Source organism: Peromyscus californicus, unplaced genomic scaffold (assembly GCF_007827085.1).
Source record: "Peromyscus californicus insignis strain IS unplaced genomic scaffold, ASM782708v3 Scaffold_7__1_contigs__length_154581171, whole genome shotgun sequence".
Classification (NCBI taxonomy): domain Eukaryota; kingdom Metazoa; phylum Chordata; class Mammalia; order Rodentia; family Cricetidae; genus Peromyscus; species Peromyscus californicus.
This window is the reverse complement of record NW_026294595.1, coordinates 49,447,834-49,471,570: the sequence shown is the minus strand read 5'-3', so window position 1 is coordinate 49,471,570 and position 23,737 is coordinate 49,447,834. Positions and strand designations below refer to the sequence as shown.

At 46.1% G+C, this 23,737-nt stretch overlaps 1 protein-coding gene across 2 annotated transcripts in view; it reads right to left on the bottom strand.

Annotated features, from left to right (window-relative positions):
• The window catches only part of Rapgef4 (Rap guanine nucleotide exchange factor 4), a 284,129-nt gene that overhangs the window by 4,330 nt on the left and 256,062 nt on the right, over positions 1–23,737 (bottom strand). For both annotated transcript variants that reach the window (XM_052724191.1, XM_052724192.1), the window contains 7 exons: positions 18,457–18,582; positions 17,874–18,052; positions 15,007–15,097; positions 11,318–11,368; positions 10,460–10,547; positions 10,000–10,064; positions 32–86 (listed from right to left, as the gene is read on the bottom strand). In XM_052724191.1, the coding sequence (XP_052580151.1) occupies positions 32–86; positions 10,000–10,064; positions 10,460–10,547; positions 11,318–11,368; positions 15,007–15,097; positions 17,874–18,052; positions 18,457–18,582 (655 nt within the window). The remainder of the gene's footprint in view (positions 1–31; positions 87–9,999; positions 10,065–10,459; positions 10,548–11,317; positions 11,369–15,006; positions 15,098–17,873; positions 18,053–18,456; positions 18,583–23,737) is intronic.

Here is a 23,737-nt window from a genome sequence, read left to right as displayed (position 1 = left end):
CCACAACAGCATGCAGTAACTCAGAACTTACTGAAGGGCTGGCTCCTGTAATAGCGTACGGTTCTGGCAGTATTTGCAATCATGCGCTGGAAAGAATAAGAAAAGAAAAGTCAGTTTAGTGTGTAATCCCCAAGGGGGGGAAAACATGATTTATTCCAGCAACACTTGGTATCGCAGGAAACAGCATGTTCTGGCATGTTGACGATCTGAAGGCAGCTGGTTGATGTGTAACTTGCACAATGACGTTAACGAGGCACCCTAGTACAAAGCATTTGCAGGTAACGAATATTCATGACTTTGTGACACAGCTCTTTGTCTCAGTGTGTGCCTGCTCCTCACATTGTAAAAATGCATCTGACACTGTACTTTGATGCTGAGAAACGGTTTCCACCATCCTTTGAAACTGTCTTGGATCTGAAAGAAGGTTAGCTTTCAAGTTTCTCCCAGTTAACAGCAGTGAGGTGGTAGATTACACTGTCTGAACAGGAAGTCCGAATATTCTCCTCATGATTGTTGCTGCTCGCTGGGCTTTCCTGACCTTTTTTAGTCTCAGCAAAAGTATCTGTTTCCATCCAAATTCTGTTTTCCTTTCTTCTTTGTTTTTTACCTCCTTATTTGTAACACCTCGGTAGTAACATTGCACTCAAAAGGAAACTCAAAATGGTAGAAACAAAGTAAAAACCATGTAGATGGTAAACTCAAGGGGTAACTCCTTCCTATTTTCGAGCATTGCCTTCTGATTTTATAAATATATATGTCTATATCAGGCATATACCTGATAACAATAAATAATGATATAATAAAAGTGTTTTTGTTTTTTTTGAGACAGGGTTTCTCTATGTAACAACCCTGTCTGTCCTGGAGCTGTCTCTGTAGACCAGGCTAGCCTCAAACTCAGACTTCTTCCTTCCTCTTCCTCCTGAGTGCTAGGATTAAAGGTGTGCACCACCACTGTCTGGCTAGCCTTCTGATATTTTAAAAATGAACACGCAAATGCATTTAAAAAGTTAAGTCATAATCTGTATGTATATTTTAATTTTGGTTTTTACTTTCATATTGCATTGTGATTATTTTCCATGCCATTTACACTTCAAAGATTCTCTAAACAGACCATAACTCAGTTGGCCCTTGTTAATTTGGTCAGTAAGTGATCTTAATTTCCTTGACGTTTTTAGTTGCAATAAAAATGTAAAAGGGCATTTGTGTGTGTGTTGAGTACAGACACAAAAGAAGTGGAAGGGCTGGGGAGTGTAGCTTAGCAGGAAAGAGCTTATTGAGCAGATGAGAGACCCTAGACTCAAGCTCCAGAACCGAAAGTCGAACAAAAGGACAGAAACCACCATCATGAAGGCTAGGAACAGAGACCTCAGACGCTCAAGGAGAAACACAGGGGAGACCTTCGCACTATTCATTAGCCAGGATGTCCAGCTTTTGTTTATGGTACTTTAACAGTAGCTTGGCTTTGAAGTTCCTGCATATGTTTCTGGACTTCACTTCTCAGATTCTGAGGGGAACTCTGCCGAGATAGCAGATGAATAGTCCTATCAGCAGAAAATTGAAAAGGCTCTGTGCAGGGAGAGTGACTCCCCGATTTCTATGGAGCTATGTAAATCCAGTCCCCACTTTTCTCTCTTCATAGGCCCTGGGCTTACCAAAGTATAAGAAAATGACTTTGAGGAAATGACAGGAGGGTCAAGGCCTTGCAAACGTGTACACACGAGCATCACAAGGTGTGCTTCTGGTTCGCTTCCCTTTGCGGGGGGTTCCGGCAAGCGGAGGCCACACGTGTCTGCGCGGGACGCGTTCTCACACACAAAGATGCTGTCAGAAAAGTCGTTCAAACTTTACTTTCATAAAGGATCCTAAAAACCAGCAGGACTGTTGATCGGCATGAGAAATAAACCACAAATACCTCCAAGGAAACGTGGCACACAATGTATAATTAGCCTCTGATATATGGAGCCCCAGAATAAACAGTAACTATGATAATTTCCCTGCTAATTTCCTTTAAGCTGTTTTTTCACTCCTCAAAAGGCTTTGCATCGGAAGGGCACAAGTATATTCCATGTAGAATTATTGTAATTCTTCAGATATTGAATGGAGTGTAATTACCGAAAACCCCGTGAAATGCTGCCAGTGTGCCCCTCTGAAGAATAATAAAACAATTAGCAGGGGTCAGAAACCTCTTCCTATACCATTTCGTGGGGAGTAATTGTTCTGCTTTTTAGTTCGGAAAGATAAAACATCTCATTCTGACTTTAGTTTTAGACTACTCTTTATAGCTATCCTCTGAGGCTTCATAATTTTTAGCTCATTATGTAGTTTAAAATGTGAGAACAATTGTTCAAATCCGTAATTTCTAGCCCCGAAGTTCATTTTACCTTTCCAAATCTTTGATTAATTTTAACAATGGTTTTAATTTTGACGTATCCTTTTAATTGTATTGCCAAGATAACTTCAGCTTAACTTCAGAATCCAAATTGGGCTTTATAAGGAGGTCCATTCTTTCTCTAGGTGAGGTCCACACAATAATGCTGAATGGTGTGAACTCAATGACGAGAAGGGAAGCCACTGGCCAATGTGTACTTATAGAATGTTTTTCAGGAGGCCAAAAAAGGGGGGGATTAACGTGGTATTTTAGCTCCAACCTCTTCTGCACCCATTGACACATGCAATATTTAATATGCTACTGAGACTCCAGGAATCACCCCCTGAACCATCTCCAGGGTGCATGATGCCTTCTACAGCCTGCCTATAAGTCACAGCTTCGCAGGGCTTGAGTGCACCCAGCAGTGGGAATGCATCACCTCCAAAGTGAACCTTCTCATTTACAAACATGCTTGACCTGGAATTCCGTTGCTGGTTGGAGTCAGAAGGATTTTTCCCTTTCACTCACTGAGCTCTGGAACCTTAGCAAATATGTTAGGTTAGTTCCTCAAACACACAGAAAACTCCCTCCTTAGGTCTTCCTTAGTCAACCTAAACACCCTGATCTATTCAGCAGTTTCTTTCTCTCTTTTCTTTTTTTCTGAGACCGGGTACTCCTCTGTGTAACAACTCTGGCTATTCTGTAACTCGCTCTGTAGACTAGGCTGGCCTTGAACTCACAGAGACTCACCTACCTCTGCCTCCCAAAGGCGTGCGCCACCATGCCCTGCTATTCGAATTTCTTAAGGGACAATTTTGCTTCTCCTAGCCAGTTTCTACTGTGGCATCTTAGAGCACAGAAAAAAATCCTTTCCTTGATCTGGCTGAGTTATACATCTAAGTTATAATTTGAATAAAATGATGTAGCTGACATCTGTTGGATTTCAGAGAATTAAACCTCACCGCCCAGCTCACTGGACTCCGGCCGGGATTCAGCTCTCTGCTCTGCCAATATGCAGGTGATTTTGAGGACCAAGGTGGAGGATTTTACATTCATCTCGACTAAAACATATCTAGTTAGTCTTTCTGTCTTTTGTGTTTCAAAGTCCTCGCTCGCCCCGTGTGTCATCTTTGGTGGCAGACAAGATTATCTGTGGCTGTGCTCAGCTAAGGCTGGCCAAAACTGAAGTAAAGAGACCCGGGTTTCATTATCCAACTGCCATAATGGGGAGGGAGTAAACAATTACATCCTAGGCCTGGAGGTCTTGCCAGAGCAGGTTAGCCTGGCTGGAGCCGGCCGGGCAACTCTCCGTAATGCCAGGCAGGAAGAGAAACCCTTGACTGCTCCAGAGCAGAATGTCAAACCTCTTTTTCCACCCCGGAAAAGCTGAGGAGTAGGACTCTTCTGTACAACTGGCTTATTACCAAAGCGATTGGTAATTTGGGGTGAAATGTGAGAACACCTCCCTCAGAAGATGTTCCAAGTTGGCGGGGTGGACAGGCTGGAACCCCTCCTCAGAATCCCTGAAATGATTCTCCCGTTCTAAGTGTGGGCCTCCGGGGCTTGTTTGCACACTTAGTGTGTTGTTTGTATAGTGCCCAACCTGCAGGGCTGAGAGATGGACCCCGCTGAGGAATCCTCCCCAGGATGAGCATTTGCACAGAGCTCACAAAAGGAAACAGTGGCGGTGTATGGAAGACTCTGGAACCGCACTCAGGTATTCATTTCTCTTTACAACTGAAGACAGAGGCTCAGAGATGGATGTCCTTCCTGGGGCCCAAGAGAATAATGTGGAGACCAACTGTGCCTGTGTTTCACCTCTAGGGTGATAAGCCAGACGCAAATGTCCCTTAAACTCTGAAGCAGATATTTATCCTTGGATCCAGTGAGGTTTGAGGTGGCTTGTTCATGGCCTCAGCCTCACCCATCTGCCAGCCTGTGGGAGCCTTTTGGGAGCAGGCTCGCCCAACCAGGTCTTCCCACTCACATTTCCATCCCCATGTGGAACGGAAGCTACTTGCCAGGCCTCTGTGCTTTCCAGTCTTCCTGGTTTGTTACTACTGACTCTTGGCCCTGCCCAAGCTCCCTCTGCCTTGTGGTGCTGAGGAGGTGCAGGCTTATGTGTCTAGTGGTCAAGTTCAGACTAGCAGGCCTCCAGGCAAGGTCACCTGACAGTTACAGGCTCAGACACCACTGATACAGTCTCTCTGGCCTTAGGCCATTTGGCTTCTCAGCTAGGAGCACCCTGGGGAGCGGCTCCTGGGAATCATGCCCCTTCTAGCAAGTGTCTGTTGGAGCAGTTTTTGCCTCTCCTTCCACTGACGGTGAAGATCTTGATCCTTCTTATTCTTTTTATTTTGATTTTCAAGTAAGATCTTGCTGTAGTCCAGGCTAGCTTTGAACTCCAGGGCCAGGATTACAGACATGTACCACACCCAGGACCACTGCTGCTCCTGTTTGCCAAGCTCTCTTTTCTCCTCTGACATTTCTATTCTGCCTGCGTTGAATCTCTGTCTCTATGTTTATCCAGTATAGGCCCTCTATCAATCCTTCCATATTTAGCATGTATAAATAATATAATTTATACCTAATAGTTTTATTCAGACTGCTACATCTTCCGGGCACAATTTTCCTCCCATAAGAAGGTATAGAAATATATAGTCTCTCTTCTACAAAGATTATGCCCACTGTAGCAACCACTGGTTGTATATAGTAAGGCCCGACTTCCTGCAACTCAACGGGATGCATTCCTGAGGAAGCCTAAGCTTTGTCCCCAGCGGTGGATCTTTATTACCCAGAGGATTTGTGACAAAGAGACACACATGTCTAACATACATAACATTCAGTCTATTGTACATAGGAAGGTCACGGGAGATCACAGCTCAGGCATACATGGGGTAGTGTGTGCATCTCTGCACACTGAAGGACACTGAAGGACAGACAGAGTAAATGGGGTGGGGAAATGGAAGAATAATGTCCATTCAGGAACAGAAAGCTAAGCGAAAGACAGCCTGAGTCAAATCTCCATTTTGTAAAATACACACACACACACACAAAAGGACACCCTTGTAAATTCAATTTCTAACAAATAGAAAATGCTTTTGGATATCATTTTTGTCATAGAATCCTTTTCAAATGTCCTTCCTTATCAAGTCCAGCACTGGAATATCACTGGATCTTTCTTCTATTTAAAAAATATTTTTTGCATACTTAGAATATACCAGACACATTTATGGATGTTCATGAAACATCAGTGGCCAAAACAGACAAGATCCCTTGGTCCACGGCCCTCGACTTCTAGCGTGGAGGACAGACACAGGAAAGCAAAGATGACCATCTCGGATGGTAAGAGCTGCTCTCCAGGCTGGGCCATCAGTCAGAGCGCTTGATGTGAGGGAGTAATGGTAAATGGGAAGTCAAGGGCACCCATTCAGAGAAGAAGCATGGGGTCAAGCCTCAACCATGAAAAGGAGCCAGATAACTGAAAACTGGGGAGAGAAAACTCGCAGGCAAAGGTGACAGCTAGAACAAAGAATCTGAGGCTGGAAGAGAAAAAAAGAAGAATATTTCTGCCAACTTGGGCTATGTACCGAGCTGAAGTCTGAGATGACGTTTGACGGGTACTTAGGGTAGCAAGGCTGGATCCTATTATGTGATTGTATGTAATGCGATTTTATCTGCTGCTGACATGGCTGCAGGAACTTCTCACCCAGCAGCTTCTTTGGTGCATGTCTTTTATGATTCCCACGACCCCTGTTTTAACACCGTTTGCTATCTTTTGTCAGTTTTTAACATTCCATGTGTTTTTATCTTATCTTTACAACAGCATATATTCTAAAGGACAAGGACTACTTTGTAGGTGTTTTTTTCTTTTTCTTTTTTCTTTTTTTCTTTTTTTTTTTTTTTTTTGGTTTTTCGAGACAAGGTTTCTCCGTGTAGCTTTTGCACCTTTCCTGGAACTCACTTGGTAGCCCAGGCTGGCCTCGAACTCACAAAGATCCACCTGCCTCTGCCTCCCGAGTGCTGGGATTGAAGGCATGTGCCACCACCGCCCGGCTTTTTTTCTTTTTTAAAAATTTTATTTCCTGAAATCCTTTGCCTGGGCGTTCTCATATGTTCTGTTACTTTGAAGCATGCTCTTTGGAAAATCTGCATTTGTCTTTGTCTGTGAAGTCCCTATAAAGTGTAAGTCCCCAAAGTATTCCTATAGCTTTCCTTTGAATTGAAAAGGTCTTGGGGACCAGGCAGATTTTTACCTAAAGATTTTTTTTCCCATAGCTCCAGGTAACAAAACCAGGGCTCCACAACTGCATTTTAGAACATGACCGGTGTTAGAAGTCACACTGTTACTAATTATACAACAGCATGCCTAGAAACGCCAAACTGAAAGGCTTCAAAACATTTCTCTTCCTTAAGAAGCTTCTGTTCATGTTTCCAGAAGTCTAGAAGTTTCCCCCGTGCTTCTCATTCCAGAAAAAAAAAATGACTACTTCAAAATCTTATTCATAAATAAATATACCTAAATATGGCTGTGTCTGAAATAGAACCAGCCTTCTAGTACAGCAGCAACTGTACCTATCAGCACGCTCTGTGCAGCCTGGGAGAGAGGCAGCAGGCCAGCATCCTACCCTCTAATCCATAGCTGGTCCACCTTCCGAGTGGTATAAATATTCATACATGCCACCGAAAGCTCTAAAGGGCTTTATTCAAACATTTTTGAATACCCCTTTATGTTTTCCCCAAAAGAAAGGATGCTTGAGAATATTTTTTTTTTGCACAAGGATCAGAGTGAGTTCTTGCTTTTGTTCATACTCACAGACCCTGAAAACCAATTGTAACAAATTCTCTAATCCTCATTTCATACCTCAAGGGTGAAGATGCTCCCAAAAAAACCCCAAAAACAAACAAACAAACAAACAACTTAGCATTGGCATGCTGGCTTGCTGTACCCTTGTGAGGCAAACACCACAGAAAGGTACTGGTGTCCCTGGCTGCCTTGGTGACTTCTGCCCTGTCAGGGGTTCCCACTGAGGACAGAGCCCAGCAGATTCACACAGACTCCCAACTCTGCTCACACCTGGTCCTTGCTGATGGGTGACTGATAACAATCCAGAAAAGAAGATGTAACCTTCTCCAAGACACCTAAGGGGAACCGTGGATAATAGTGATGTGGTTGGGCCAAGAGGAAGGGTGGGCTCATTGATGGGAGAAAATGTTGGAAAGCTAGCCAACACTGACTGATCAATGTTGATTGATAATGCCACATTGATTAGTCAGTTTTGGAAAGCAAATCAAATCTTTTTGAAATTCTATTTCATTTTCTAGAAACTTCTAACTTGTGGAAGAACATTTCTAAAATCAACTATCTGGCAATATGATTTATCAAATAAAATAAAACTTAGAAAATTGAGGTACAGAGGACTAAAGGCACTTTCCAAAATCTCTCCTTCTCTCTCTTTCACAGCAACAGAACCCTTGATTTTTTAGTGAGGCACACTGAAACCCCAAACGAGGCCTATGTTTTCTAGCCTTCCTTTCATGTGATGAATTTTTTTAGCCACTAAAATATAAGTGGTGAGTGCAGCTTCTTCTCTGGCCTTCGTGGGAAGAAGCATATCTTCCTTCTTCACAGCTGGGAGGTGGATGTGATGGCGTCCCATCATCATGGGCCACGTGGGAAATGAGAAGAGAACTGAAGTCAGAAACCTCAACTGTTCCTCAGAGCGGAGCCGCCGTGCTCACTGAAGATTTTGAAGTGAAAAGACATACACTTCCTGTGCTCCTAAATTATCATAACGACCTTCAGCCCTCAGCCCGTCATTAATTTAGGCTTGTGTATGGTAGCAGCAGTGCTAGCTTAACTCATCAGTGGCTCTTAAACCAACATGGCCACCCAGAGAGCAGAACAATTAGGACCTCCTTGCTTACTGCCTAGCAGGGAGGAGGTAGCTGCTGTGGACCTGAGGTACAGACACGAGGAGCCTACTCCTGGATCATCTTGACTTTCCCTCTGCAGGCTACCGAGGGGACACAGCTCTAGAAACTCAGAGACAACTCTCAGCATCCCCAGTAGATGGCTGGCTCAGTGCACGCGGCCATGCTGGCTTGCTCTGGACCACGTCCTCCACGTTAGGTATCGAGAGTACTGAAGTCGTCAACTCTTCAGGGAATGCTGGGTGTCACATCGTTGTGTCCGAGTGTATTTTATAGCTCAGCGGTCGGCTTAGCTGTTTCTTGGTCTTAGAATGTTCCGGATAAGTGATCTAAAGAGGGACTTTTCCTAATTGCTCAATCGTCCACTTTGGGAAAACAAGCATTTGTCTTTCTTTCTCAAAAACGCTGGGGAATGTTAGCTCTCTATGCTAACAGGTCAGCAAGGAATCACTATTGGCCCATGGGTGCGGTGTCTTTGCTTATAGTCTTAAACCTCAGAGGTTTAAGATGGTGACTTAAACCATACTTCCTAGTCATCAGCCCATGCGACCAGGGCTGAGCCTCAGCCCACATACAGCGGGGTGCTTCAAATTCTCCCGAAGACATACACACTAGCTTGATTTCAAGAAACAATAAGAATTACAGGTTTCTGCTAAGAACGCTGCAGTGCTTTCTGACATACAGAAAGACTCATGCACCATGGACCCCATCCATCAGCATGGCGAAAGCAGGCACAGGCCCCATTTTCTGTTGGGGAAACAGACTCACACAGAGGGGGAGGAACACAAGGACGGAGCTGAGTATGGATCCGAGTGTTCCCCGAGTTCCAAATCCAGGGCCACATTCACACTGCAAAACAATCTTGGGCAGATGCTAACCCCTTGGGGGAAACGAAGCCCTATGACTCTGTCTCTCCCGGCGACATGCAGCCCAGGGATTCGGAGACAGTGTGGCATTCCCTTGACATGGACTGCGCAGCTAAAGAGAGGCTCTGGCAAGGCCTGCCTTACTGCTTCTCGGAAGATAGGAACATAAACTACAAAGCACCTTTGCTGGATTCCCTCTTCTCCGGGTGGGGGCGGGGTGGAGGAGGACTGGCTGGAAAGTACTGACTAGGAAGGTGCCAGTTTCACATTTGTTACTGACATTTCATTGTTGTTGTTGTTGTTGTTGCTGTGGTCGTCATGGAGATCTCTGAGTCTCCAAGTCCCCTCTCTGAACTGGAGTGAACTTTATGAGACTAAGCAATACACACGCAGATTAATACCCTGCAATAAAGAGGGGCCGCAGCACGGCCTTTTACCTACAGGCACTCCCGTCAGCCTCGACAGAGGAGCGGTTTTCAAAGGCATCCTGGGGCAGTCTCGCTGCACAAATCTTACCGAACAACAAGGAACCCAGAAGTCACTCTTGAACATTCGTGCATTTGAACAACAGGCAGCAGAGGGAGAGAAGCACCCGGGCATAAAAGCCAGCTGCTGCTGTGAGCCAAGGCACAAATACCATTCAGCTCCACAAAAGAGAGCTGACAGCAAAAGGGGGAGCCAATTTGAACCAAATGTTTCAAAACTCCATTCTGTATAACTACCTTTGCAACATGGCAGCAGCACACACAGACGCTATTTGCCTGATTAGTACAAATGCAAATGTTATTTTAAAAAAAAACATTGTGGTTAAGGTTATAATACCGCACGTACCATTTTTTCAAAGTTTACTAGATTGTCAATGAACGTCTTGTTCCCCTCATGAGTAAATGTCATATCTGTAAAGAAATAAAAGCCACATTCTAGTCACTAACCGAAATATGTCATACTAAGAAAGTACAATAGCACCATTAGCATATGCGGGTGGATTTGCATAACACTGCCATTGAAAAAGCTGATAATAGTTTCTTTTATGTTAGGTGTTTAACTTTCCAAATCACTTTACCTGAGGCTGGTAAAATCTCTAACGTAAACCCTTTTCACTCACAAGGCTTCACAATCACAGGCTTTTCATACCACCCGCTTCCCACCTTCCAACCCTTTTCAGGACACTCAGGCCTCACAGGAGGTAGAAAGAGGGTCTTTTTTGTCAAAGAGCCCTCTCAGAGGGTGTTGGTCATCTTCACCGCTCAAGTGCTCCCTCCTACCTGGCCTGGGTGTGTCTTCAGCTTACCTTTAATAAGCAAGGGTATGAAAGGGATGAGGGGAGGATCCAGTTTAGCTGCCGTCAGCCTGTAGGCCCTGTGGTTTCTGGAAGGATCCTTGGGAGAAACAAAGTGTCGCTTGTCAGTGATGAGTGGGACATACCACACCCCCCTTTTAACCTCTTAGCATGCATAGCCTCATCATCCCACCATCAGGTATTTGGGGTGAGATGTAACTATGGAAGCAAGGCAGATTTAAACAGGTTTGATTGGTTTTTAAAACAACTTCACATAGGGGTGAGGCAGTATCGCGTGTTCGTTTCCAGTCTGGTTTGAAGGCGCCTACAGGAGTAGAGGGGAAGCATTGCTCTCCATGCACAAAATGAACTGTGTAGAACAAGCCTCCACAGATTCCCCACTCCCCGGAGCCCCACCTCCACCCCAAAGGTTGGCTCCCCACCCCATCCCCTACCTCGCATAGCCAGTCCTAACTCGCCCTCTGAACCATCCCCTGCCTCCCAGCAAGACCCATTCATCCCTTTCCTGGCTGGTAACACCTCCCGGACAACGGGGAGACATAATTTTGGCAAGCCAAGAGATGTAGCTTCCAACCCATAGCCAACCTGAGCTGTGTTAGGTAGGACCCTATTACACTGCTTTTCTAAGTTACACAAATTGACCTTATGTGGGACATAAGTCCTCTTTAAGTTAGTTCCTGAGGGTGTCATTCATTAGTCAGACATGCTTGTTTTAGCAGCACTAAAAGGGGTCATAAACTTCTTAAAGTCATACAAGGACAGATAAAATTTCTGCAATAAGAACTTGAGCTAATCAGAAATTGGATTAATGCGGACAGTGAACAGAATAAAGAAGCCACTGTCACTTACCATTAAGCTCTCAAACTCTGCATAGAACTTCTTAAACTTGCTCGGCAGTTTCTGTTAATAAAACGAAAATGACACACACATCTGTCAGATCCTATATCTAGATATGGATTGCATGTGCTACTGTTTCTAAGGGAAATGCATTTCTTCTGGCCCCTAGTCAAACACCTCTGAGCCAGGATGAACTACCGTGTGCCCTCTCACTTGAGGATAATTCCTGGAGTATAGAGAACTTGCCTTTGAAAAGTTTTAACGTAGTTGAACTCCAAGAAGCTATGGATGTCTTGGCCTGACTGCTTTTATAATATATTCTTGACTGGATGATTCATAATCAGGATTGCTGCATTCCTGAGACTCCAAGTGGCCTGGACCCTCCAACCTTGTTTCTATTAACTCTTTGATTCCCCCAATTAGACATTTAGACTGGAGAATGTTAGGATAAAAGAGTCTTAGGAATGATGCAGCCTTCCTCCTTGTTACAAAGAAAGCCTGTGAGAAAAGGGCCTTCTTAGAGTTTTTCTTTTTTTTAAACTGGTATTTCCTCCATGCCCAACAGTGCTGAGGTACAGGGCTGCTCAGTTTCCTTTGAGTAGTTGAAACCTGTATTTTACAGATGGAGGGAGTTAGTCTCAGAGCCTGCGTGTCCCTAAGCCACAGCTGGTCACCCCCGGCTCCTTGGGTTCACAGTCCCTGCTTGCTTTTCTGCCACTTCCTTTCCATGCTCCAAGCTGCCCCTCCACGCAGGCCCTTCTGCATGCTTTCCCTGCCTGGCTCTTATGGAGACCGCGAGAGTCCTCCAAGGACACTGGCTTCTCCGTGTCTACGGGTTTGGTACTTGGCAGCACCACTCAGTACATCTGCTGAGAGAGGCCAGGAGATCAGCACCAGATCCCCTTTCAATCCATGGCTTCCCACTTTGCTGAGAGTCGCTTTTGTAAAGCTGAACTTTCTACTGACAAACCCAGGTGGAGCAGAGCGATGTGTGTCCCCATTGTGAGACTGGGAAAGCATCAGCAGTACCGAGACCTGGAGATTCCCAGCAGCCCTGAGCTGCTCGGCAAGGTCTACCTTCTACGACTACTCCACCAACCAGCCCTCTGCAGTCCTCAGAAAACTCCAACCTGTTCTCAGGTGTGTGGCTCAGACTGTCATACTCCCATTTAAACACCTGTAAAACTCCTATTTTGTTTCTGGAAGCCAGTGCCTTGAACCTCCGCCACATCCCCTAGTACCCATTTTCAAGGATGTGGGAAACGTTTTATTATCTCTCAGATGACGAATTCAAGGCTGAAAGCTGTGATGGGTGTTAGGGGTCTGAGGATGTCACATGGAGCATCACCACACTGGATAGTAAATATAGTCCATTATAAAAAAAAAAAATAGACCTTTTTGGAGCTGGTCATGGCAACCCACACTTTAATCCAATACTCTGGAAGCAGAGACAGGTGGATCTCTGTGAGTTCCAGCCCAGCCTGGTCTCCATAGTGTGTTCAAGGCCAACCAGGGCTACATATCCAGGACTAGATATTGAACAAACCTATGTGGGTTAGAACCTTTGTGTCAACGTTCATTGATACGGTCTGCTTTTGATCACAGCTCTGTCACCCTAGGTCTCTTAACTTAGCCAGGTTCTCAGACAAAGGAAATACACAACGTGGTAATAAGTCTTTTTGTCTACACACTGTTTCAAAAGAAGTCTTGTAGGTAGGGGCCGTTAGCCCATCCAGGGATCCAGGGGACGGCAAGGAAAGCCAGCAGGCGTTTCGCTGTCACGATGCGGGGGTGGGGTGGGGGTGGGTGGGGGTGGGGCAACAGGAAGTGCTCCTGAAATATAGTGGGTGTGGCCAGAGAAGGCAGCTCAGCCCCCTACCACACACAGGCAGTCCTCTGCTACAGGGACTGGTCCTCCCAATGTGTCACTAGGCCAAGGCCAGCATTCCCAGTGGCGTCCCCTCAAATGGGGGTTTCCGCCCTGCTTCAAGCCCTTCTTACCATAAGCCTTTTGATTTTAGCCTTGCTCACTGACTGTTCTATGGCCACTCTGCGGCTCACAGGAGCTGTGTGAGAAGCCCTTGGGAGGTTTTCATCAAACACCGAGAAATAATCCAAATCACAGATGCTCATGAGTGCAAGTTCTCCTTACAGAACGACATACACACTTCAACTCACAAAAGAAATGGTTTCTACATCCGAAGAGGCTGATCTTTTCTGGCACACACATAAGGACAGGAAGGGAAGTTCATAGACTTATGGCACTCTTACACTGGAAAAGGTAAAGGACTGGCCAATTAGTTGTCTCCCTTTGCTGACAATAAACTGGCCAATTAGCTGGTTGGAGCCTCCCTAGGGGCCTCTGAGGCAGCCCGAAGGGCCCAGATAGTTCTCTGCTTGCTGTCACATGGGACCTACAGCTGGCTGGCCTCCATGGGTCATCAAAAACTTTAGAACTTTCCTGTCTTCTAACCAACTCATCTGGACTCTGTGTGGGGGATCAGAAGCCAGAGGCAGGCCACCTGGGGGGAGTCCTAGGTCTCTAGAGGTTGCAGGTAGCTTGGGCAGTGAGATGGGCATCCCACAATGGTTTCATTGCTTGCTGATTATTGGCACACCAACTCTGTTCTTCCACCGGCTGGAAAACGATACCGCGGCGTGGCTCGCAGGCCTCACCGATTCCCTCATGCCTCTATTCAGGGGATGAACTGTTTGATGCTGCACGCTGTCTGGAATTTTAAGGGAAACTCAAGACAGAAGGACTTGTGAGGACCTGCGTTATAAACAATGGAAATATTTAGGGGAGTCGGGGGAGAAAACGGTTTCAGGAGGGAAATGGGTAGAAAATCACTTCAAGGGGAGTGTGGACGCAAACGGTCGCTATTCAGCACCACGGCAAAGTGGGCCTCGCAGACATTCCTTGCCCGCTTTCTGCGGTGCCTCTTACACATGCTTGTGTATATTTATCAAGAGTCTATTTTTGTGAGTATGCTCTGTTAGAGTTTAGTATTTCTTCAACTGTGTCACATGAAAGGGGATCAGCACACTCTGAGTACTAAGCTAATGACAAAGGAAGGTGTTTTTGAACTGTCCGTGAGTCACTCGTCCCATCTGTCACAGAAATTCATAACACACCTGCATAACAACTTTGGCTCCGAAGACAGGCCATGCCAACTGTTGCTCCTCTCTAAAGGGAGGAGTCACCAGGTGGTTGGGAGACAGGAGGTGCTCTGCTGCTCCCAACAGTTGGCCCCTGGGCTGTTTTTCCCAGAAGCAAAATGACTACTTGGATAAAATGGATCTTCTGCCCTCTTTCAATCACAGGGAAGGCTCAGAACAAAAGCAATAAGCAGCCAGTTTGGAGACAATTGAACCTGTGTGCAAAGTGACTTCTGCAGTCATCTGAGCAATGCTGTTCCTTCACGTTCTATGTCAGACCTGGATTTATGATTATTTACATGGTAGAGGTGGAACCACTAAGGTTCCCCGCCCCTCCCCCTACTGCCCCCACCTGGACAGTATCTTTTTAAACTCTCACTCTGAGGTAACTAGAAAAAGGAGACGGGTCATCTCCCTCCAAGGGTCCCACCTTTCCCATTGTTACACCAGTGTGAGCGCTCTTTCTATAGAAGAGCTCACTGGTGAGCCTCTGTTTTTATTCCGAAAGCAAAAGTCACAGCTGGATCCCAGCAGCAGCTTACCTCCCACGTTAGTGCCAGGCGGCTCACTGCGACGTTACTAAGTCCCATGACGATGGCGAAAAAGGAATTCAGATTCTTGTACTCCTTGCAGCTGAAACACCAGAGGCACGTGTTTAAGTAGAATGCCACTCTTGAGCAAGATTTAAAAAAAAAAAAAAGTTCTATTTTCTGATTGTCATTAATATTCATCAGGACTCGTTTATATGAACTGGCAGTGATAGATTTAACGCACTGTAGGAGTTCTGCTTGGGTAGCCACGCTCTGCTGGCTGACACCCCACTACAGTTTTAGAAAGTTGATGGTTTTGGCCACCGAGGTTTGGGTTGTGAGAAGTAATTTCAATTCACCTCCCCCGAGGGTTGTTATTACAATCCTAAACTTAGGAAAAGCTGTGGCGAATCTGGAAGGGGGAAGAGGAAGACATCCCATGGGATTGGAAAAGGGAAGGCAAAATGATGGAGAAATTGAGACCTGGAGGTGGATGCTCTGACCTGGCAGGTAGGGAGACGTTAAGGATGTCACAATGCTGTGGCCACCCTGGCTCCTGCATGCTGTATTAATGACACTAGATTGTTGAAAAGTATCAGCTTCCAAGGTGTGGTCGGTCCTGGGGGGTTGGGCACTTGCTCTCCAGGAGTTTGAAGTTGGGAGAGAATTTATCGTATCAATAACAAAATAACCTTATTTTCTGTTCAGCTGACATGAGGTTGACAATCTGTGTTTATGCCATTATGAGTATTTATGAATCTATATTTGGGAATGAAGCACATGGACCAAGCCTATACATTCTTATTAAAATGGTGACATTATCCCAGGTACTTGGTGTACCTGATGGCAAACAGCAACGCCCACACCCCAAGTTCTTCCTACCAGGCCCCTAAAAAGGGAAAGCACTCATTTCATGATAAACACAAATCCTTATGGTTATCTAAGTGGACCGGCGCCATAAATACATGTTAGAATAAGCTTTTTTGCAGAAGGCTCATTGAATGGTTGCTTTGGCTGCTCATACCGAACTCAGAGACGAGCGATGAGCACTTCTCCACATGCCCGTGGAGATGGGAAAAAACACTTTGGAGGAGCTACACTGGGTCAGATCACACGTGAGAAAACAAGCAAAGACATTATGATGCTGGTTAATGGCTCCCAGGTCAGGAGCTAACGTCACCGCGGACATACACTTGCCTTGTCTTGTCTAAGAGACTGTGGGAGAATGACCTGGAGCTCGGACCTGCTCTGTTACCAACTTTGCTTACCATTCAAGGCAAGTCAGGAGATGACTGCACGCCTCGATTTCTTCTCATGTGAACAAAGAATAAATACGCCTGTGCCTGTCCTGTCCGTCAACTTTGCTAAGCTCCTAAAACAGGGCCAAGAGCTTAAAGAAAATGCTGCAGCCCTCGAAAGACAGCAGGCCAAACAGACGCTAGTGACTACAGCTTTCTGTTTCGTTCTCCTAGACTCTGGGTTACGGAGAGTCTGCCGTCTTTAACAGCCGGGCTGAGTAAACAGGTTCCTTAAAGGACAGGAGCCTCAGAACATGGCTGAGTAACGGTTGAATAATCAGCTGACGTATAGGGAAGGCTACGTCCACCTAAATCATCAACAGGAGTCAGAAGGAAGAAGGACAAATCACAAAAGCGGAAACATTAAAAAAAAAAATTCCTGGTTGTTTAGAGAGGCTCCTCTGTGTTGCCTCCATAAAGTAAGGGGCAGGCTCCCTCTCCCCTCCCCGCTGCACTTGGCACTCGCTGGCTACGGTGAAGAGAAAACATGCTCCCTGTGATGGGAAAGCACACCCTGTCATAGTTTCCATAATCCACTCATTCCAAACACATGAAGGCATTTGCTCGCTGCACAGAGGCCGTTCGTGCTGCTAGGGAAAGTGGCCACACTCGACTAAACCTGTCTTCAAATAGCCAGCTTTTCCAAAGAAAGAGCGAGCCGCATGTGAATGGAAAGGATCTGGTGTTCTATTGTACCCTCAGCATTTTTGGCAAAACAACTCACGGCATTTGGCACGCTGGCACCTATAAAACACCAAGTAGCTTTTCCTTCTTTGTTTAGCTCTGGAAATCAGACTCTGTGTGGGATCCGAACTGTTTGGCTCAAGAAAATTGCCTGGCCAGGGCCACTTGTCCTCTCAACCTCCCTGAGCTCGCGCTCTGCCTTTAGAAAGGGGAGGAGTCTCACAGCCACAAGCCACATTTAGCTTTTTTATTTTTAGTACTGTGGTGATACCAAAAACATGGAAGTAAACAGGAGGTCGTCAGGCGTATCTAAATAGCAAGAGAAGATTAAATTCATGTCAGGGAGAAACCTCGCTGGCCCTGCAGCAAATAAATTGTTTCCCAAGAAGTGATTTAAAATAGAATATTTATAAGATGTGTGCTTTCTCTGATGTCTATGGAGATGATTTCCTAGTACCAGGTTAGCTGGCCTTTATGCCTTTTACTGATTTTATTCTGGCTGGGTTGGATTAGCTGTTGTTCCAGCATGTTCTACTGCCCTCTACTGGTGAGAACGTGTCATGTGGGACACCGGCTTCAAGCCTTACAACAGAAGTTTCTGCAAAGGGACATTTGCTTACTTAAAGCACTCTTCAAACACAAGGGGCGCGGCGGGGGGGGGGAGCGCAATTTGAGGAGTTTGGAGCAAAACTGAGCCCCACTTTGACCCCCAGCACCCGTATTCCAAGATGTTAATTTATATATTGATGTTAACTATTAGAAAGCCAGAAGACGTTCTTCTCTTACAAGAACTCAGCGGCTGGCAGTTCTTCCACCCTGCGTTACATTTTAAGATGGATCCCACGAGAGCACAGCTCAGAGATTCATTTTTTCCCCTCCAAAGTTAAAGACACTTACTGAGCCGCTATCTTGATAAACTTTTTCAAAAGCTGAACCCGCTTGCTGAGCTGGGAACAAAGGCAGATCTCGGTAACAACCCAAAACTGAATTTCATTAAATCTCCTCAGGAACAAATCCAAGTTTGCTGTGGTCTTTTTAAAATTATGCCTTCCAAATGTGTGGTAGATTAGCTCCAGCTACAACAGAAAGGAAAACAATTTCACTTATTTGTTGGCTTTTAAATCAAAACGCCAGCCTGGCTCCTCTATTCGTCAAGAAAGCGTTCAGTCGAGCAGCAGATGTGAATTCAATCACTAACCCGGATGTGACTTGTCATATAGATTTGAAGGGCCTTCATGAGGCGTGTGGAATATATAAATATAAACTAGGTGTTATTGGCTTAATAGACTCTGGAAGACATAGCATAGCATCACAGAGATTTTTTCTTTAATATTTGAGGATTTTATAAGCTCAGCATGCACAAACCCATCATGTGGCTTCCATATGTCAGCACCCAGAAATGCCAGTGGAGTGAAGCAAGCAGCCCCCGTCCAGAACCTTACAGAACCAACCCATGGACACTCCTGGCTGGCCACTTTACCTCATGCACGCAGTTGAAGAGTTCCCAATCATACGTTGTCATCTGGTACGCCAAGTCTTTCGAGCTCATCAGTTCAAAAGTTCCCACTGTCCCAGTGGTTGGGCCTTCTTGTTCTGGCAAGGGAGTCTGGGAATAGTTGTGGAAAACTGGATCAGAACCACAAAAGGAATAAGTGCTGAGCGTCAAATGCTTTGGGGAGTTTTTGATGGGAAAGGGTTTGGGGAACACTTTGAGGCATATTTTGAAGTGTTGTTTTTGAGGTTAAAAATGCCTTTGCTGTTTGCTGTACTTGCTTCAAGGCCATCTTTGCCATCACCATCATCACACCACCACCACCACCACCACCACCACCACCACCACCATCATCATCATCACACCATCATCACCACCACCATCATCATCATCATTATTACCACCACCATCATAATCAACTACAAGCCATGGCAAGCAAGATTCGGCAAAGGATGACATGGGAAGGGTCTCCATTGTGTGATATTTTGAACGCATTCTGACAATAAAGTTTGCTTTGAATCAGAGGGTGGAGCTAGCTACTAGCTGACCAAAATTAGCCATAGAGGTTTCGGGGGACTGAGGACAGACAGAGAGACAGAAAGGAGTAGGGTGGGGCTTAGAGAGGGTCTCCATCTTTTGGATGGAGGAACAAAAGAGATAAGAGGTTACTGGCTGCTTCTCCACCACTTCTCTGATCATTCAGGTTCTTACCCCGATATCTGACTCCTGAGTTTTTATTGATAATAATAAGAATAATTAGATAAACACCTCAGTCCTCCTTTGCTTGAGGCTTGGAGGTACCTGGAAACTCTTCCTTTTCCATGGTAAAGATGGAGGATGCTCTTGAAGACATTCCCCTCATGTTCCCATGGAAACTGTTCTAAAGCCAAGTACTAGCATGGGAGTTTGAATTTCCACCCACAGTAAGTACCACTTAACTGCTGGTGGTGATTGAGGTCAAGCTGCCACAGCCATGTCTTCACACACACCCTTAAAATGGTGAGGTGGTGGAGAGTGCTGTGAACTGAGTCCACACAGGATTTCCAAGTCCTTAGCCCCTGAGAGCTATTAGACTGAGAAGGTTATTTCCATGTTTGGCACAAGCCCAAACTCTGCTACTATGGCCAAGACTCTTGGTCAAAAGTTTTCATTTGGTTCACTTCTCTCCTTTTGTATTTGGAGAAATGCTCTATAAAGTGTTTTTACTTAGTAAGGTGAGTGACAAGGGAGTGTATAATACCTTAACACTTACCTGTAAAGACTGAGAACATAGAGTGAGGAAAAGACTATTTGCCAATACGATGCTAACTATTCAGATATTCAATATTCATGTCACAGGGCTAGGGATATAACTCTGGTTGAACACTTTCTTTGCATGTTCAAGGCTGTGTGCTCCAGCCCCAGCATTAGTAAGGAAAAGGGCTCATGTTAGAAACTAATATTATACAGGCTTCATCAGCATCACCATTACCACTGTATTCAATAAATGCCCCCTGTGTTCTAGACACCAAAGAAATGACATGTTCAGGGTGTGGGTGGTTCCCGCACTGGAAAGTTCAGTCTGCGGGATGAGCAGTCAAGTTTACAGTATAATAGGGTGCTCCTCCACTATCAGGTGCTGTGCTTCTTGTGGATGCAGTCACTAGCTGGACTTCATTTGAACATCTGGAGACAGCATCAACAGGCTAGACTACTGGGTACATAGACAGGCAGGTGGAGGCACCTGAATGGACCTTTTGAAAGATGCTGCAGACTTGGAATCAGTGTGTGCTGGAGGATTAAAAGAGCCAGTGAGCAGGTGAGTGAGAAAAGCTTTGCTCAGGATGGCCCATGCCAGGCTGATGGCAAGGGTGGCTTGGAAGTGGGGAAGCTGCCAGGAGACCTGATTTGCAGGAACAGATTGCACAGAGGCACCAAATAACAGCTTTGAAAGAGTCTCTGAGACTCTTTAGGAGACGAGGTTTAGTCACAGGCAAGATAATAGACCGTGTTAGCGCCGGCCTTGGAAAATAGCAGAAAACATAAACCCGACTATAGCAACACATGCTTGACATGATCCCTTAATCTTTTACTGTCTGCCTCCAGCTCCAGGAAATCAGGGTTATACTATCTAAGTTGGCAACTTAGGGTATTAATATCAAGGTTTGTTAAGAGGATTAAATGGGAACAATTTAAGTGTAGCATGTAAACCCACTCCTTGGCCCAGGGAGGTCCCCTCTCTCAAATTAGGTCACTTTCTGGAGGGTTTACAGTGCTCCAAATGCCCAGGGAAGTGTAGCTAGTGTAACCGTCAGGCTCAGAGCTGGTTGTGAACTCACTCTGCAGAGCGTGGAGAACAGGCAGAAAGCAACCACTCCAAACAGCCCCGACACTGATGGGCACGCAGCTCAGGGGACCAGGTGAGAATGGTCTCAGCCCAGGGCAGGTCTTCGGTGGAACAGGAGATGAAGCTTTTAAATTCCAGGTCTTAGGACCATGGCTCAGGTCAGGCTGGCTCTCTGAGGTCTCCCTCCCCTCCCAGAGTTGCCGCTGTGAGCACAGCCCCTCTGCTCCACTCTACAGCTGCTCTTGGCTCCATCCACTGAGTCGGCTCCTTCGTTGAGGCTGAAGTGACTCCATCTGCCTGAATCTCTAGCACTTTCCTTCAGGTTTTGTGGTGTCTGAGAGATAGGACTAATTAACCCCCGACAAGTCCTGTGGAGTTTCCAACACTAAGCAAGATGGGAAGCTCTTTTGGTAATGGATGTTGGGCTGTCATCCCTAGACCACTCCAGGATGTAAAAGAAAGTCCTGTAGAGTCTCCATCTTCCTTGGGTGGGAATACCAGGCCCGCCTCACGTTTCTTCCATGAGCAGCAAGAGTGCCTCTCTCTGAAGGGGGGGATTTACATGCTGAGCCTGGACCCCACAGAAAACACTTCCTTGTGCCATTTTCCTGGGGAAATGTCCTGCTGGTTGGGGCGCTGCAGAGCTTACATAGGATCTGCCCAGCCCAAGTGTCTGAGAGCTGACAAGTCCCCGTCCCTGGACCCCTAGAGTCCCCTCCCCTCAACCTCATTGATGACATTCAGAGATGACACTTTTACTAATGCTGGGGGGAGGTGATGGGAAGAATAGCATCACCATGGTCCTATGTCCAGAGAGTTAACACAAAAAGGGGGGGCTAATTGTCAGTGACAAGCTGATGGCTAAGCAACCTACACCCAGCATCCCTCTCTGATTGTGCTACACTCCCCCCTCCCCATAGTGGAACTTGTCATAGTGGGTTCTCTCTGATGACACACTGGCCATCACAAGCTCCTTGAGGAACATGGACTATGAAGGGCTTGTCTCTGAGACTATCCCACAGCCAGAAACAGCCACAGAACGTGGAACGAAGGGGCAGAGACATCAGAAAAGTCTAAGAAACCAGTGAGTGACTCGAAGGAGAGCCAAATTCCAGCACACTGCAGCGTGGCTGTAACTGGCTTTGTACTAACATTAATACTCAAACACAACTTCAGGAGAGTAACGCTCCCGAATCCAAGCCCTTACCCAGTGGGATCAACGCTGGCACTCTACCAGTTGTAGACAGCACGATTTGATACTAAAATCATTTTCTTCTGGACCACTTGGGCTACTCTCATCCTAATTTGACTGTCATTGTCCTAAGGACAGATGCGCCGGGGCACTTGTCATATTGGCCACAGGAGCTAGCACAGCACCGAGCGCTTAACAGACACTTGGTGAGTGTGTGCTGATAGAGCTGGTGGATCCGTCGACATTCTGCCCCGCAGTCATCCTCCGGATGACCTCAGAAGGATGGTCCTCACAGCAACACTTCAGCAAGTCTGAGAAGGGGCTTCTTCAGGCAAGGCCCAACCTCTGTGAGCACAGAGAGACATGGCACCCCCAGCTGAGGGGTTCATGTCCAGGGTCCTTGCTGCCAAGAAAATTCCTTCCAACCACTCAGGCCTTCAAATGGAAGATAAGCAAGAGCCCAGAACTTGGAAGGCCGAAGGACTGTGTGCAATAAACAGAAGCTTAAAAAGTTAGTGTCTGCCCCCAGGGAGCTGGAGACAGTCCACATGCCTATGTATCCACCCCCTGGCTCAACACAGTGGCCAAGAAACAGCGGGCGAGAGAGGCCCCAGCACGCTGTGTGGCAAACACATCACCCAGCACCTTCCATGGAACATCAGCAACACTGGCTGCTTAAGGTGTTAGTTTCCAGGAGAGGGTAGCTGGACACACAGCAATTTTTCAAAATTTCTATGTGCATGCCTAATGTGTGGAGGGGAGAGGAAGGGCAAATGTTTCAGGGCACCCGGGGAGGTCAGAGGACAATTTTGTGGACTCAACTTTTCTCCTTCTGTCTTTATGTGGTTTCCTGGTTAATCATTTATTTATTTCTTAATTGCTCAATGCCGAGAGATGTTTATCCAGAGAGGAATGAAGGCAGGTGATTAAAGAGCCAAAGAATACACAGAAGGGCCGGTGACTCTGTGCTGCTCTCCCTGTGCTGGTCGCTAGGAGGAGGGCCTGAGTAGGGAGTCAAAGGCACCATGTAACATCCGTTCTTCCTTAAGTGAAACAAGATGGTGTCCAGTGAGCTGTCCTTCTGCCTCTGGTGGCACACCTGTAATCCCAGGACTCGGGAGACTAAGGAGTGAGGATTAAAACCTAGAAGTGGCGCATGCCTTCAATCCCAGCACTTGCGAGGCAGAGGCAGGTGGATCTCTGAGTTTGGGACCAGCCTGGTCTATAGAGTGAGTTCCAGGACAGCCAGGGCTACACAGAGAAACCCTGTCTTGGAAAAAAACCAAACAACCCTCAAAAACAAAAACAAACAAACAAACAAAACCTTAGGGGTCAGCATGGGTTACACAGTAAGACCACATCGGAAAAAAACAAAACCCCATGGCTTTCCCTGAAGCAGAAACCATGGTCCTGACCAGGGGAAATGAGCTCTGTCAAGCTCTGGAAGCACATCTTGTGCAGTGCTGGGACGAAACCCAGGGCCTCACATTCTACCAAGGACTCTGACTACACGTTCTAACCTGACTCCCGTCTGAAGTTCTAGCAAGATCTGTCTACTAAGGAAATGGAACACTCTCCAAATTTTGAGTTTACCTCTCACCCACATACTGTCTTTTTTTTTTTTTCTTTTTTAACAAGGGAAGCCCATGGGTCCAGACACAGAGGAAACCAGCTTTGTGAAACTGAACCTAGTCCTGTGGCTTCTAAGATCTCTTAATGGCTAGTCAATTCCACACTTAATTGTTATAGGA